Source organism: Peromyscus maniculatus, chromosome 19 (assembly GCF_049852395.1).
Source record: "Peromyscus maniculatus bairdii isolate BWxNUB_F1_BW_parent chromosome 19, HU_Pman_BW_mat_3.1, whole genome shotgun sequence".
Taxonomy (NCBI): domain Eukaryota; kingdom Metazoa; phylum Chordata; class Mammalia; order Rodentia; family Cricetidae; genus Peromyscus; species Peromyscus maniculatus.
The window spans coordinates 3,441,540-3,457,003 of record NC_134870.1 but is presented as its reverse complement, the minus strand read 5'-3'; the positions used below and the strand labels follow the sequence as shown (position 1 = coordinate 3,457,003).

Genomic DNA, 15,464 nt, shown 5'->3' with positions numbered 1-15,464 from the left:
GGGGAGGAGGGGGGGGAGGAGGAGGGGGAGGAGGAGGGGGAGGAGGAGGGGGAGGCTAGCTTTTTTTGAAGTCTTCAAGTCAACTCATTTTTATTTCCCAAAATGGCATTAAAGAAAAATGGCCTCTATGTTTTAATATAGTCTAATGCCATTTAAGAAATTTCCCTCTATCTACGAAAAGCCTCCAGAGACAAATACTTTATTTCTTCATTTTTCTGATTTAGTGGCCAATTATAGTAGCAATAAACTGTGAAATCCAAGTATATGCTTATTAATTAAAATCTTTCCCTATCCTAAATCCCAAGCCTAGCCTTCAAGCCAACCCTGGAGAAATGAATCCTGGAACAGGTCTGGGGCAGTGTAGCTTTTGGGCCTGTGAGGATGTTGTGGGCACACACAGGGGTCCCCTGCAGTGAGCTGTGGCCCTCTGGCTACATACCTGTACCGAGCTCATCGGAGCATATCCTCTCCAGCTAAACTCAGGAAATACCATGGGATCAAATCCAAACCGCAAGTCTCTTCCATCAGGTCCAGTGCCATCCTCAACCTCATGCTTCATGTGATGCAAATCCGGGAAATAGTAGTTCTTTTCGGGCCTTCACAAATCACAAGGAAATGTGGACATAAGAAGTTAGGTGTGTTGGTAATCCCATGTCCTCTCCTAATAGACACTGAAGGAACGCTGCCAGCTGACTAAGCGCATTTCATAAGAACAGAGGGAGGGTGTCCACACTGCTGCTCTAAATGATTCTCTCATTCGGGAAAACGCTGGCACAGAGCACACTCAATACCCGCTCATTCCAAGCACTAAATTGAGGAAGTCATTTAGCACAAGTCATGAGGTCCTCAACATACCCTCAACTGTGTTCTGATGGTTGCCAACAGTGAAAATCAAATATCTGACTTACTATTGGCTCACTCATATTCACATATTTTACAACATCAGTAACTATGTGCCAGGCACTCTCCTAAGCATCATCATATCATACCTTATATATTAAACACACATAATTTTTACTATAGTCTTAGTGTTCTTGTGTGTGCCTGTACGTGTTTTTGTGTGTGCACAGATGAGGAGGACTTATGGAGGTCTGAGGACAACTTGCTGGGTTGGGTCTCTCCTTCCACTGTGTGGGTCCTGATGATTGAACTCGGGTGGCCGGGCTTGGCAACAGGTGCCTTTCTCCTCTGAGCCCTCTGTAGTTAATGGGTGGGTTCCTTTGACAAGCCCAATTGTGGCAGTCACAGAGAATGCTCAAAAACATCCCATGCTATGTGGCCTCCACACCCAAACTACTGTGTTCTTCAAATCAATATACATGCCAATCTGGTAAGATGGGTAAGAAGCTAATAACAATTATTGGATTTAAAGAGATAAAGATCCGCCAGTCAATGGGGATAAAAGCCATGCGACTGTACTGTGAGCACCGGGGAATGCTCGCATCCCTCAGAGGATGGACAGCAATCCAAGAGGGGGTTTGTTCCAGCAACTTAGCAATTCATCCAGAAACCCATTCTAAAGAATTAATGCAAACATGTCTAAAACAGGGAGCAACATGCCTGAACCAAGATTATAAATTAAATAAATTATAAAATATTCTATAGGCATTAGTATTTTGAGGACGTTTTAATTTTATAAGAAATGCTTATGATACATTCAATTGGAAAATTTGATTTTAAAAATTTGCATGAAAAATGTCACTGGCCCCTGACTGAGAAAGAGCACAGCCAGGTGGCCCTGACTTTCAGAATCCAAGTGTTGGAGACAACTGAGGGACGGTCACAGCCAACTGTACTCAGAACTACTCCAAAGAATGCTTTAATTAACCTGTTGATGGAGCAGGTGGAGAAGGTGCGCGAGATTTTGAAAACCTTGCCTTTCTTGGAGTTTCAGCATATGACTGAAATCCAGAGTTTAGATTTCCATTTCTCCTCCTTCCACTGAGGAAACGCTTACTGTAGGATCATCACCCAGAGACGCATGAGCACACAGTCCCCACTCCAGGTCTTCGTCCTTCTGCTTTTGTTCTTAGCACTCCTTTCCAGCTGCTTCTGTGTCAAGACTTTCCCCACCGCCTTATTCTAATACCCGACTGACTTCACTCCCTCACTCAAGGGAGACAAACTGGAACTGAATGTCACTGCTCCAGAAGCCTGGGCCTCTGTGTCTGGCGCCTCCATGCTGTGGCCTGTAGAGAGGCTCCAGCTTCCAGTGGGCACAGTGCACACTGTTTTCTTACACCTGTTTGCTTCAAGCCTGGGGACTCCAGGGTGCAGGGGCTTCGGAGCTTGGAGTTTACAGCACAGAGCTGGCGTCTATGGGCATCCAATCTCCTGTTCTAACTAGCGCGCGGTCACGTGTCTAGGCTCTAGTCATAGCAACAGCTTCATCCGCCTCCTTAGGATTGCTTCCCTCTTCTCTACCCCAGGATCAGCACAGTCAGGGAAAGGGGAGGTGGCCCCAGTAGCTTGAGAGTTTAGAGACACTTCCCCAAGACTCACCTCCGGCACTCTTTTCCCACAATGTGCTCCCGGCACTGGCATTCTCCTGAGGGCCCACTACACATGGTGGTGAGTGACCCACCAACGTCACACTGACACCCTGAAAGTCAAGAAACAGCTGGGTTACTGCCAGATGTTTTCCTCCCCTTGAGAAGACAGCTCTGATATTCTCTGCACTGATGGCTGCTTTCTTTCCTCTGCCATACCTTAAATCAGGCAGGGATGTCCCAAACAAAAATGGCCTGTCCCCTCAAAGGTCTACCTCTGATTTCAAGAAGTGTGACTATAGGCCAGCAGGTGGGTATGCTGTTGCCCAGTGGAAGGTGAGGCCAGGAGTTAAACATGGTTAAGTAGCCTGGGAAGAGGGATCAGTGGATGAAGTGCTTCCCACACAGTCATGGAAAGGAAGAGGGATCAGTGGATGGAGTACTTCCCACAGACCGGGAAAGAGTAATGTTACTAAGGGTGCAGAGACAGGAGGATCCCTGGGACCGGTTGATCAGGGATAGTCAAACTAGCAAGCTCCAGATTCAGTAGAACCGGGTGGAGATAAGTGAGGGGGTGCCTGCCATGGACCTCTGGCCTCCATGCACAGAGGCACACACATCCATGAACATGACACACACATAAAAGGAACAGCACGGCTGTAATAATGTTCATGAGGAGGCCCATGTGGAAGTCTGGAGCAGCCTCACACACTAGCGACTTCTAGAATTTCATGATTCAGTACAACTCTAAATCTCAGTATCTATCTTTTTAGACAATAGATCTGTAGCTTCCAGGTGACTAACTCTTGGTGTTAGCTAATATTGCATGGGCCCTCCCTCCCAAGTATGCATTTTGGAGTTGATCCTCCAGTGTGCTGGTAGGAGAGAAGTGGAGACAGCACTCTTGGAGGTTCACTGCAAGAATCAACTGAAGGCCTGGCCGAGTTCTCCAGAAGAGTGTCTCAGCGCCATCCCTGAAAGCCAGCCGCCGCTGGTCAAGGCAGGATCTGGCCGCCTGCGTCCTCCACCTTGCTCGAGCCCTGCCGTATGCGTTTACCTTGACAGCCGAAGTAATTGCTCTTCTCCAGAGCAAAGTATCCGTCTCCGCAGGCGTCGCAGGCATCGCCAGTCACGTGAGCTTTGCAGCTGCAGTCGCCGTCTCCCTGGAGAGCAAATGAGCCAGGTGGCAGCGTTTGAGACGTAGGACTTACCAACCTTCAGGGTGGGAAACAGGCTTAGCACACAATAGGAAGCAGTGGAGCCAGGACGGGAAAAGTATGCCCGTGGCCAGGATGACTAGTGAGGGGCTGGAACCCTCCTCCAGGAATCCCACGGTCAACCACAGCAGCATCCTCCAGTTATCACATGACAAACAGGCCCTTGTTACCTGCCCACACTCTCCAATTCCACTCACTGTCCCTGCCTCGTGGCACTGGCATTCTGTGAAGACAAAGGAGAGTGTCTGTGAGCCAGGGGGTTTCACAAGAACAGTTCCCTGCCCTAGGGACATCACATGCCTACAATATAACTCAGTGGTTGGCCTTCCCTGTGGACCTAAGCAACATCCAGCCTGCACTTCTGGGTTCTAAAATGGGATTGCTTTCTGAGGTTAGTTAGGTTAGATAGACAGGTCAATCAATAGGACCCATCTAGAGAAATGGCTGGCTTATGGCTACTCCAGCACAGAGTTTATGAAGGTTTCCAGTGCCAAGGTCATTATTGACATCTCTATAAAAATACACTCTATCCTAAGATAGTCGCTTCACTTAGACATTTTACTTAAGTGTTTTAAACTTGGTATCTGGCTTTACTAATTGTAGAAAACGAAGGTGCAGTAGTATATGCCATTGCTATAAGATGTGCATAAGTAAGCCGGAGAGAGCGGTCTATAAGAACAAAGAGCAGACAGGCATTTATCAAGTGACTGCCTTGGCAAATAACAAAATTCACATGGAAACCGTAGAGATAAGTTTTTGTGTGAAAATGACAGAAGTTCTGCCCGAATGGAGGTGGGGGACACCAAGCATCATGCAGCATGTTGAACACATCGAACAGGTCTAACGGAGCGCTCTCTTGTCGATGTGGGCACCCAGGAGACAAAAGTGAAGAGGTAACGGCAGGACAGGGCAGGGCGGTAGAGGAGACCGCGCACCTGAGCATCCGCTGGGGTTTTCTTTGGCCAGATTCCAGTATAAAGGTTTGCAGAGACTGCACGTAGGACTTGCGACATGGAGCTTGCACTGGCAATAACCCTGGAAACGAAAATCAGACTGACACTTGGCATCTCAAAATTAAGACCTGTTTCAAACGTGTGTTTTTGAGCAAAGCTTTGTCACCAAAATTAAGTTTGACCATGAAAAATAAATCAAGGAGTTCACTAAAGCACAAAGTTGCTTTAAAGAGTCTTCTGAACTTCAACAACAACAACAACAGGTTTGTTTTTATTTGTACATTTGAGTGTTTACCTGCGTGTACATATGCTCACTATGTGTGTGCCTAGTGCCCAGGGAGGCCAGAAGTAGAGGACCTGATCTCCTAAAACTGGAGTTAAGGATGGCTGTAAGTCACCACGTGGGTGCTGGGAATTAAACTTCCTCTGTAAAGTAGTGAAAGCTCTTAACTACAGAGCCATCTTTCCAGCCCCTGAACTTTTTCAGTACGCACTTACATTTCACACGGGTAACCAACAAATGTGGTTAAAAGCAGTCAGAAAATACAGAGAAGGAAAATCTGAAGATCTCTCTTGTTTAAAACATTGTGATGTCTGCAAAGATGGTTCAGTCACTAAAAATGCTTTCCTTGTAGGTGTGAGGGCCCAAGTCTGATCCCCAGAACCCACATTTTAAGAGCCAGACAGGCAGATCTTTGGGACTTACTGGCCAGAAGCTTAGCCTACTTGGTAAACTGTGAGCCAGTGAGACCTGTCTCAAAGAAGATGGTGGATGATCCCCAAGGAATGACATCCTAGGCTGCCCTCTAACCCCAAATACACACATGTGTACATGTACCCATACCTAACGTGCATACATACATATGCTTGTGTGTGCACACACAAACCGTGCCAATATCTGTTAATGCTGTTACACTGTAGACTATAAATTTATTGAAAGACTCTGGGTGTCTCACAGGGAGACAGATGCTCTGAGTGCTTTTATGAGATGTCAAATTCCTGTGTGGCTTCAGTGTTATCAAACCCCACAGTAGGACCAGCAGGACCTCCTGCCACTTGTCCTCCAGGGTCTGCTGTCCCTTCGTAGGTTGTGAGGCCACGAAGAGGGGGCAAAGTCCTAAGCGTCCTAGGAAATTGTTCAAAGCATCACAGTATGCGCTTGGAATAAAACAGAGACTGTGTGATGGTTTTGTGAGTGGCCAGCTTTATGTCACAAGTTCTTGGGCAATGATTGAGCCTGGATGGCTCTTCATGATGGTAACACCCTAACAGAAACCTCCAGGAATAGCTAACTCTGGGACTCTAGGATACAAAATCTAAATAAACCTTATTGTTTTGTTTAAAAAATGTAAACCTCACAAACTACATAGACATCTTTAAAAAGAACCATGGCCTCTTTAAGCAATGGATCTGTGTCTGACGTTAATTTCAGGAAGTTTCCACATGGTTAGTCTTGATCTTTTACATAGATCCCCCTACTTACCAAGCTGGAGTCAACGGTCCCAGCTGGGTCACAAATACTGCTGGATCCTGTATATGATTTAGAAATGTTACAAATGTCTGGCTGATGGTTTTGATACTTCAAAAAAACTTTAATTTTGCTTTTTCAAAGTGCGCCTACATTTGTTTTTGATAGCTGAGTGGCAAAGCCTGTGTGTGCCTCACACTAAGGCACCCCTGGCGGTCTTTATGATGCTTATCTGCAATGATGTCATCTGTCACTCAACAACTCTGCCCTGCTTGGGAATACACCTGCCTTCCTTTGTTTAATGTTTTCTATATTTTATTTTTAATGTATATTTTAACTTACTTTTGAAAATTACATGCAATATTTTGATCATAGTCTTTCCTCTCCACCAACTCCTCCCAGATTGCCTCCTACTTCCCTACAAAATGTCCTTTCTAAGGGAAGTTAGGAAGAACTGAAATTTTTAGCATCTTTAGAATTGTCCAGAAGAGGGCGATATTGCATTTCTTTTTTAATATTAAAAAAATTTTTTTTCTTAATTGTGCAGCAAAAGAAGTTACAGAATTCCTAAGTTCATTTTGTAACTGGGAGGTAATTATCATCAGCCCCTGTCCCCACGAGCACTAACGAGCATGAACGTTCTTGGTGACTCCTCGGGTGTGCTTGCCACCTTCGCCTGCAGAGGCTGTAGCTGAGCGCTTGCTACGTCTCGGCATCACCCTGACAGCAGGTTGGTCGAGCCTGCTTCTCAGGCTAGGTTTCGTCATTGGAACATATCCACAACTGGACCATCTGTCCTTACAAACGGCCCCTTAGCTTTTCACCTTCCTTTCTCCTTTGTTACGTTTGCCTCAGTTTCCCCCTCACTCTCTGATCCATTTTTCTCTAGCAGCTCCACACCCCACTTTCTCCTTTTGTTTTCCACACTGACCATGGCCAGCCCAGGGCTCCTCCAGGATGCCCGGGGTCACTCTCCAGCTCCAGCACATTCATGACTACTCTGCCTCTGCCACAGCACTTACAGGCCTGAGGCCTTCTGGGGACAAGCCCTGTCACTGCCCCCTGTGGTTTCTACCCCCAGGAAAATCTGCTCTGCAGAATGCTGATTGGGAAAGTTCTGGAAAACGTTGTGTGCTCTTCTACCTGGTTCCACCCAGCTCTGGATGCTACAGTCTTAGTGTCACCAGGAGCAGGAGGGTACACCCCGGGGCTGCCCACACAGAGGAGTTTGGGGGAAATGTGGGCAGCTGCGTGCTGGGGGGAAGGACAGAACACAGCACTCAGCCCACAGCAAAGATCCCGCGCAGCCCACATCGGCACTGAAGCCACTGGGGACAGAATGCTTGACTGACTGACGCCTTGGCATGGCCGGGGTTTGAGGGGTGCCAAACCAATGCAGGGGCAGACTCCACTGGGCCTCCTTCACCATGCTGATGCGGAGAAGTGATGTGTGAACCAAGAAACCCAGGAATTTTATAAACGGGATTTAAATTCTTCTCACTAGGCACTAACTGTCTCTGAGGCTGAGCGTGTGATGGATGTGTGCTCAGTGAGGGTGGCCAGGGCAGACTGAACCAAATATCTAGGGTGGCTAGAGTCAATCTGGAGAAGACTGGCCAAGCTTCTCGGAGAGGCTGGCTACACCTACTCAGATGAGAACCATGCTTCCAACACGCTGCTAGCTTCCTTACCTCGGCAGTAGGGGAAGTCGTAGGCTCCTGAGAGACACCTGTCACACTGCCTTCCCGTCACTCCAGGCAGGCACTCACACTGGCCAGTCACCGGGTCACAGGGTACTGGATAGGATCCAATGGTGGAGCACTGGCAAGCTGTGAGAAATAGCTTGATCAGACAATACAGGGTAGTGTCTGGGTGGGACCCCTCGGAGAGGGCCAGAAAGACATATTCAAGTTGCAGATTCACGTCTTTGATTGAACTAAGCCTCAGTTTCCCCTCTCTTAAATGGACCTGATACTGGCATCTACTTGCTAAGATTGAAGAATCCTTGACAGACGAATGATGTTCCTGCCATAGGCAAAGAGCCTTTGAGGGGGTGAGACCGAGACCATGCTGTCTGCTTTCATTCCCAGCAGCGTGTGGGCCTATCTGGGACTTACTCTGATAGGGCTTTTTAGTGTGGATGACAGTAACTGGCAAGTGTTCGGTCTGCTGTCACTGTAGCCATAAACTCACCAAGGGACTGGAATGAGGTTGGTCTCCTCATTCACAAATGACCTGGGAGTCCAACAGGCCATGCCACTTTCTCTGAGATACACAGTGGAGGCCAGAGAGTGTATATATCCACCATCTATGTCCATCATCCCAGCAGACAGCGATCAGCGTTCCACTGTACTTCCTGGTAGCATGGCTAGGTGTTGTGTTGCAGGAAAATATAAAAATACACATTCCTGATCTTGAATAGTTCCAGAAGAGGAAGTAGAGAATTAGTGACAGTGTGAAGAGCCTTACCCCACACAAAGCTATGTATGAAAAATGTGCCTGATGCCACTTGACCAACTGTTGGCAGGCACCCCAACAAGGACACGATACCTGGCTGCTGTCTCTATCTGGGTTCCTTCCCGGCCCTGTGGCCCCACTGAGCCTGTCCATCTGTCTGTCTAGGGCTCCTTCCCGGCCCTGTGGCCCCACCGAGCCTGTCTTTTTGTCTGTCTGTCCAGGGCTCCTTCTCGGCCCTGTGGCCCCACCAAGCCTGTCTGTCTGTCTGTCTGTCCAAGACTCCTTCCCGGCCCTGTGGCCCCACCAAGCCTGTCTGTCTGTCTGTCCAGGGCTCCTTCCTGGCCCTGTGATCCCACCAATCCTGTCTGTTTGTAGATTAAGTTCCTACTTGTGTAGATTCTGAGGAAACGTCCTTGCCCTCTGTGACTGTTGTTTTTATGAGTCAGCCAGGCCAGGCCGTAGTAACCAGATGTTTGATCAAGCACAAGTATCAATGTTGCTAAATGTGTTTTTCATATGAGATTAACATTCAAACCAGTAGACTTGCTAGACAGAGTATACATGCCTGTAATCTCAAAACTCTGGGAGACAGAGGCGGGAGAATTCCTGCAAGTTTCAGGTCAGCCTGGGCTATGCAGTAAGTTCTGGGCTAGCCTGATCCTATTATATCCCTTCTGTCTCACATACACAGACACTCGTACAGAGAGAGAGAGAGACAGACACACACAGGCACAGACACATGGACACACACAGAGAGACAGACACACACAGCAGACTTTAAGAAAATCAGATTATATTCCATGATGTAGCGAGGCTTTATCAAATCAGGTCAAGGCCCTTACAGAAAAGATTGTTCCCCTAAAGGTGTTCTGCCTACAAACAGCCTTTAGATTCAAACTACAAAAATGTCTATCCCAGGTCACTATTCTGCTGGCTTTCCTTACAGATTCTGAACCTAACAGCTAAATGCATAATTGTGTAACTAAATCAATCTCTCCTTTCTCCCTTTCTCTCCTCTTCTTCCTCTTCCTCTTCCTCTTCCTCTCTCTCTCTCTCTCTCTCTCTCTCTCTCTCTCTCTCTCTCTCTCTCTCTCTCTCTCTCTGTATGTTTGCCCATGTGAGGTGGATCAGTTTCTCTGGAGTCAAACACAGATTTTTGTTTCTTTTAAACTGTTACCAGTGCAGATATAGTCTGCTCTCTTGAGGGACAGACTCTGATGAGTGCATTCTGAGTTGGTGTGGGAGCTTCTGGAATAAAATGGCTTTCTAGCCTGACTACCTACAGAAGCATTATTGACTGTGTCCTTCAATGACAAGATCTGTGACAATCCATACCTTGGTGTGATAACACAGATGCAAACACATATGAAGTCAATATTCTAAGTATTTGATAACTGAGAGGGTTTTGTTTTGTTTGTCCACTAATGAGTAAATGACATTAGCTGGTCGTTTCTTATTGTGCTGCACAGAGTAAAGGCAGAACAGAAGAGTTCCAGAATTTGAATGCTCAGCTCACACACAGCATAAATGACCCCATAGCTTGCATGTCTTTCCCAGAGGAGGCCCCAATCTTCTGCAGCCTCCAGGCAGAGGTTACATGGAGGAGCTCTCATCCTGGACTGGCAGAATTACAAGACAAATCGAATTCTCAACCTTGCAAAGTATCTGTAGGAAGAGTCAAGGAAGGACAGGCATAATCACCATTGTCAACGTGGTGGGGTTTGGAACCACCTAGGAAGCACCCCCTGGGCTGTCGGGGGTCTTTCCAGAGAGATGTAACTGAGAAGGAGGCACAGTCTGAATGTGGGTAGTAACATCTCCTGTGCTGAGGACTCAACTGAAAAAAAGGTGTGAAAAGAGGAATCGCTGGGTATCAGCATCCATTTTCCCCCACTTCCTGACTGTGGATGCAATGGGAGCGGCCCACCCTGTGCACGCCTCCATGCCTTCCCCGCCATGATGGATGGCCCCCTCAACCGGGAGCCAGAGTAGACTCTTCCATCGGAAAACTGCTCGTCAGATATTCCGTCACAGCAGCAGCAAGAGTGACGGACAGTCTTGCAAGTTGGGAAGATCGGGATGCAGACAAGGACACTGAGCCCCTCCATCCCATGAATCTGTTTGTCAATAGGAACAGCCACTCTGCCAGCATCTGGGAGAATCACCTGTTTTACTTACTGAAACTGCAGTTGCCTTGAAGAAGTAGCTGCCTTGCAAAGGCTGAGATGCCACTCAGGACCCACCCACCACCCTTGTTTCCCTCTAGACTGCTTGCTAAACTCAAACCCCAATAAGCCCTAAAAGTGGGGTCCACAATGTGGCTCACAAGGAGGTGTGCTACATTCCAAAACAACCTTGAGTATGTGTTTTCCAATTTAAATAGGCCTGTAATATTATACGAGGATTCCCTCATATAATATCAATTATTATTATATTAATATAATATATAATAATAAAAAATATAATACTATTAATATTATATTAATTAATATTAATTGATATTAATTAGAAATGTGGGAACCAATGCCATGGAACTAGAAAACTTAAATGCAGGGCAGCTCCTGGGAGAGTAGGAGTCAAATGTCTGTGCCTAATAACCACCTAAATCAAGAAGGATGGAGTTACCATGACAGACAAGAGAGTCAAAGTGGCCCAGCAAAATCGACCCCCCCCCCCAGGGACCCAGGCTGTTGCTCGCCCACTGTGTGTCCCTGGACATGAAGCTGCTGGATTCTTACGTGAGCTGTTCAGAGGACCAGCTCTAGGAATGACAAAGACCAGCTCCAAGTGTAAGAACAGAAAATCCTATCCCAGTAACGAATTCCCAGATGAGCCGGTTTACAGCCCCCAGAATTCCTAAGTGATGGGGAGTCTAGATCCTTTTGAGGAAGGCGCTCACCACACTGCCCCACATTTTCAGTTCATCTCTTTCCCAGCCTTCTCCAAAGAGGTCCATGGCCTTTCAACACAGTCCCTGTGCTTGGGGGAAAGAAAGTTATCAGAACTTCCAGAGGTTATTGGAAGCTGGCACTGAACTGACACGAATTTTAGGAGACCACAAATGTCACCATGTCACTACTGCCCCAGTATGGAGGTCAGGTGATCAATGAGGTTTACCTCACATCCACCTCTCAAACCTGTCCTGTGGTCATTTCCCCAGTTCCAGAATTTATAGCTAGAATAGATAACCCATCAGCTGCCAACATAGTCACAGTGATAATGGGGAGGTCAAGTGGAGGTCATTAGACAGACCTCTGCAAGGCTCTCCAGACGGCAATGTGTGCCCTTAGTGTGCCCAGGATGTGATGTTGTTTCTCGAACAACCAGGATGCATGGGTCCGGGAAGCAAAGCATGGGAGTTGGCACAGCATCATCCCCATTATCTCAGGGACCCTCTTGGCTTCCCATCCTGTCCCAATTTGTGCTCAGTGGACCTATAGGCATTGGTTCCACAGAGAAGGGTGTTTCCACCAGGGAACCCACAGCCATTCCACTGAATTAGAACTTCAGAATCAGCAAAGGTGGAGGTGATCATTTTCCTTGATGGCTAAGGGGGACACAGGGCTGCTGCGCCACCACGGAAGGAAGGAGAACTCGTCTGGAGTACAGGCGATCCTGTATCATGTCAGGCAGAATCATGACCTTGTTATAGACTTTATTCAGAGATAAGGTGTGGTATAGAGACACGTGCTGTGGAATAATCCCTTTGTACACTATAAATATGTTATCGCTCTCATTGATGAGTGTCAAGGGAACAGGGGACCAACTGTGTCAGTTTTAGGAGCCATTCTGGTTAGGGCACAGAGTTCCCAGGTGTTTGGCTAGACACCAGGGAGGAGGTTTAGATGAAATTAACATTTCAATAGGCAGACTTGGGTAAAGCAGATGACCTTTCACTGTGTGTGGGGGTGCCACCCATTCCACCAAAATCCTCTAGAGGAAAGACTGAGCACTTCCTTAAGAAACAAAAAGCACTCCTTCTCCAGACATGTCTTCTGATCTTAGCGGGGGTGGAGTGGGGGTTTGCATCAGCTCTGCTCCACCCTGCCAGCCTACACTGTGGATTTCAGACCTTCCAGCACCCACTGCCCAGAGCCAGCCCCTTACAGTAAACCTCTCTGCACACACCCATGCCTGGTTGCAGGCGAAGTCTGGCCAGTTCAGGCTCGCTTTTCTGCCTCAGGGGAGTGAGTACAAACAGAAAGGGAGGGGGAAGGTGTCAGGGCAGCTGCCTGGCACACAGGGTGCCCCTCTACTGCATATGGGTGGCACAGACAGTGGCCCTTAGGGCCACGGAAGCTGCCCCAGGACATGCGGCCACACACTGGAGGTGAAAATGAAGACTTGACCTTAGACACACGTGCTGTTTTAAATGGTGAGTCACCCCATCTGCCGCCGTCTTTTTCATTTTACTCCAGCTCCTCTCCAAGCTGCCAGATTCCAACACCAACACTGGCAGCCCTCTCCACATTCTTGGCAACACCACGGCAGGCCTTTGGAACAGCCTTATTCTCTCCTTTGTTTTAGTCTGGGTCCTTTGAGTTTCTGAAGTATTAGCTTCTCCCCATCCACCCCACATTGTTTCGGGCCTCAAACACTTTTACTCCCAAGGTGTATAAAACTAAGATAGACTGAGCACCACTTGTATCAGAGGGGTCTCAGACATCTGTATGTATGTAATGAGGCTTCTTAGGGATGGGACTGGAGTCTAAACACAAATCCATACGTCATATATGGAACTCTCTGTGTAGACCAGGTTAGCCTTGAACTCTTGGGGAGATCTACCTGCTTCTGCCTCCCAAGTGCTTAGATTAAAGGCATGTGCCCCGTGTCCAGCCTTAAACAAAAATTTTAATGCACATCTATCTTGGCTGTGACCTCTCTCATGATGTCTGATGTAGAAATGTCTTCTTTTCTGACCCACAAGCTTCTGATTCAGGAACAGGGAGATAGTTCAGGGATAAAAGCGTTTGCCACACAGGACTAATGAGCAGAGTTCAGTTCTAGTTCAGTTCTTCCACGTAAGGGTGGAAGGAGAGAACTGACTCGGCAAGTTGTCCTCTGACCTTTACATACATGCCCTTGCATGCATGTGCTCCCTTGGCATGCTATCACACACACACACACATAATAATAATAATAATAATAATAATAATAATAATAATAATAACAATTTCAAAAGTATATTTTCAAATATTTTGGACTTTTTAATTTTCAGGTTAGAGCTGCCAAACCTGTAAGAACAAACGTTCGAGTGGTCAGGACCTGACCTCATGCTCGGCCATCATGCCCTCCACTGTCTCCAAGCCCAAGCGCAGTCCTAATCCCCCAAGAATGCCAAACATGACTACGAAGGGAATATGAGTGACCCTAGAAATTCTAGTTTGAGTCCTAACCTGAACATGTCCCTGATGGGTGTTACCTTGAACCTTGCAACCTGGTAACCAGACAAGTATTACCGTGAATCGGCCACTCTCTTCACCTCATGACAACACAACCCAGACAAGAAGCAGATTAAAGTGCACAGAGCCTATCCCAGAAGTGATGTTTTCATTGCCCAGGATTTGGGAGTTCTTCCTTCCTCGTAGGAAAATAGACTGGTACCTAATCAGTCAAAGCCATGAAACCAACAATAGGTCCCACAATATACATCACAATCCACTTCTCTGGAACTGGACGTTTGAGAAGTTAAACCTTAGGACCTTCAAAGCCTTTCCAAGCAACCACTTCAGACATTTACTTAGGAAAAAATGAACTATAGAATGCAGGGTCAGTTTGAGCAATGCTGCACAGAACCTGGCCCCCAGGGTTCGCAGACCCAGCCACATGCTCTGTTTGCCCTGGAGTGGCTGCCAGCTTTCCCAGGGGCGTCCCTTGTCATCCCAGATTGGGATCTTCTGGAGCATCAGTCACAGTCGGTGTGATGGAGGTTTTAGGGTAGTGTCAATGCCACACGCCTTGAGCTCATGGCCAGAGAAAACCACTGTTTCCACATCCCGCTCCAGCCTCTCATGTGCTAGCAAACCACACCAGGACAGGAAGCAGGAGGAGGAGGAGGAGGAGGAGGAGGAGGAGGAGGAGGAGGAGGAGGAGGAGGAGGAGGGAGACAAAGAGATGAAGAGGAAAGGAGAAAGGAAGACAGAGGGAGAGGAGGGAGAGTGAGGAGCGGCCCCCTCCGCTATCGCCAAGCCACCGAGAAAGTCGTAGTTACAGTCTATGGCTGAAGACAAAGTGTTAACTGAACACAAATATGCATGTAAGTTTTGTACGTGTATAGACATCTTGGCAAGTCGGTCTCTTGTTTGGTGATTTGATTCTATGAAACAAAATTACAGAGTAGTTGAGTGACTCAAAGTAAAAATAAGAACAGGATAGCCTTGTACTTCAGAAGTCTGGAGTCAATTAATTTAATGAAAAACACAAATCCAAGCCTGCAGTCTCAAGAACAACTTAGAAGTGTTTTTTAAATTCATTTTAAGGAAGACTTTTTCAAACCTTTAAAGCAATAAAGGAGAAAGCCTTAAGGACAGATTATAGCAAAAACATCTGATGTAGCATTTGGGGCAATGTTAACTGATTTTAAATACAATGGATCATAAGGGGCCTGCAAGATGGTTCATCAGTTAAAAGCACCTGCCATCGAGCCTGATGACCTGAGTTCAATCCCTGGAACCAGACATAAAAGCCAGATGCAGTCAGAGAGACGGCTTAGTCAGTAACGGAGCCTGTCACAGAGCCCAGTGGCCTGAGTCTGATCCCTGGTGCCCACAGAGTGGAAGGAGAGAACCCCCAAAGATTGTCCTCTGACCCCACATGCACACCCCAGCACAAGTGTGTGTGTGTGTGTGTGTGTGTGTGTGTGTGTATGCATATGCATGTG

General features: G+C 47.2%; 1 protein-coding gene across 1 annotated transcript in view; it reads right to left on the bottom strand.

Annotated features, from left to right (window-relative positions):
- Nucleotides 1–15,464, bottom strand: part of Lama3 (laminin subunit alpha 3) — a 234,597-nt gene that overhangs the window by 130,355 nt on the left and 88,778 nt on the right. Inside the window, exons 13-19 of the mRNA XM_076554744.1 lie at nt 7,819–7,956; nt 6,143–6,189; nt 4,642–4,741; nt 3,877–3,929; nt 3,547–3,652; nt 2,503–2,602; nt 440–596 (exon numbers count right to left, since the gene is read on the bottom strand). Of these exons, the coding sequence (XP_076410859.1) occupies nt 440–596; nt 2,503–2,602; nt 3,547–3,652; nt 3,877–3,929; nt 4,642–4,741; nt 6,143–6,189; nt 7,819–7,956 (701 nt within the window). The remainder of the gene's footprint in view (nt 1–439; nt 597–2,502; nt 2,603–3,546; nt 3,653–3,876; nt 3,930–4,641; nt 4,742–6,142; nt 6,190–7,818; nt 7,957–15,464) is intronic.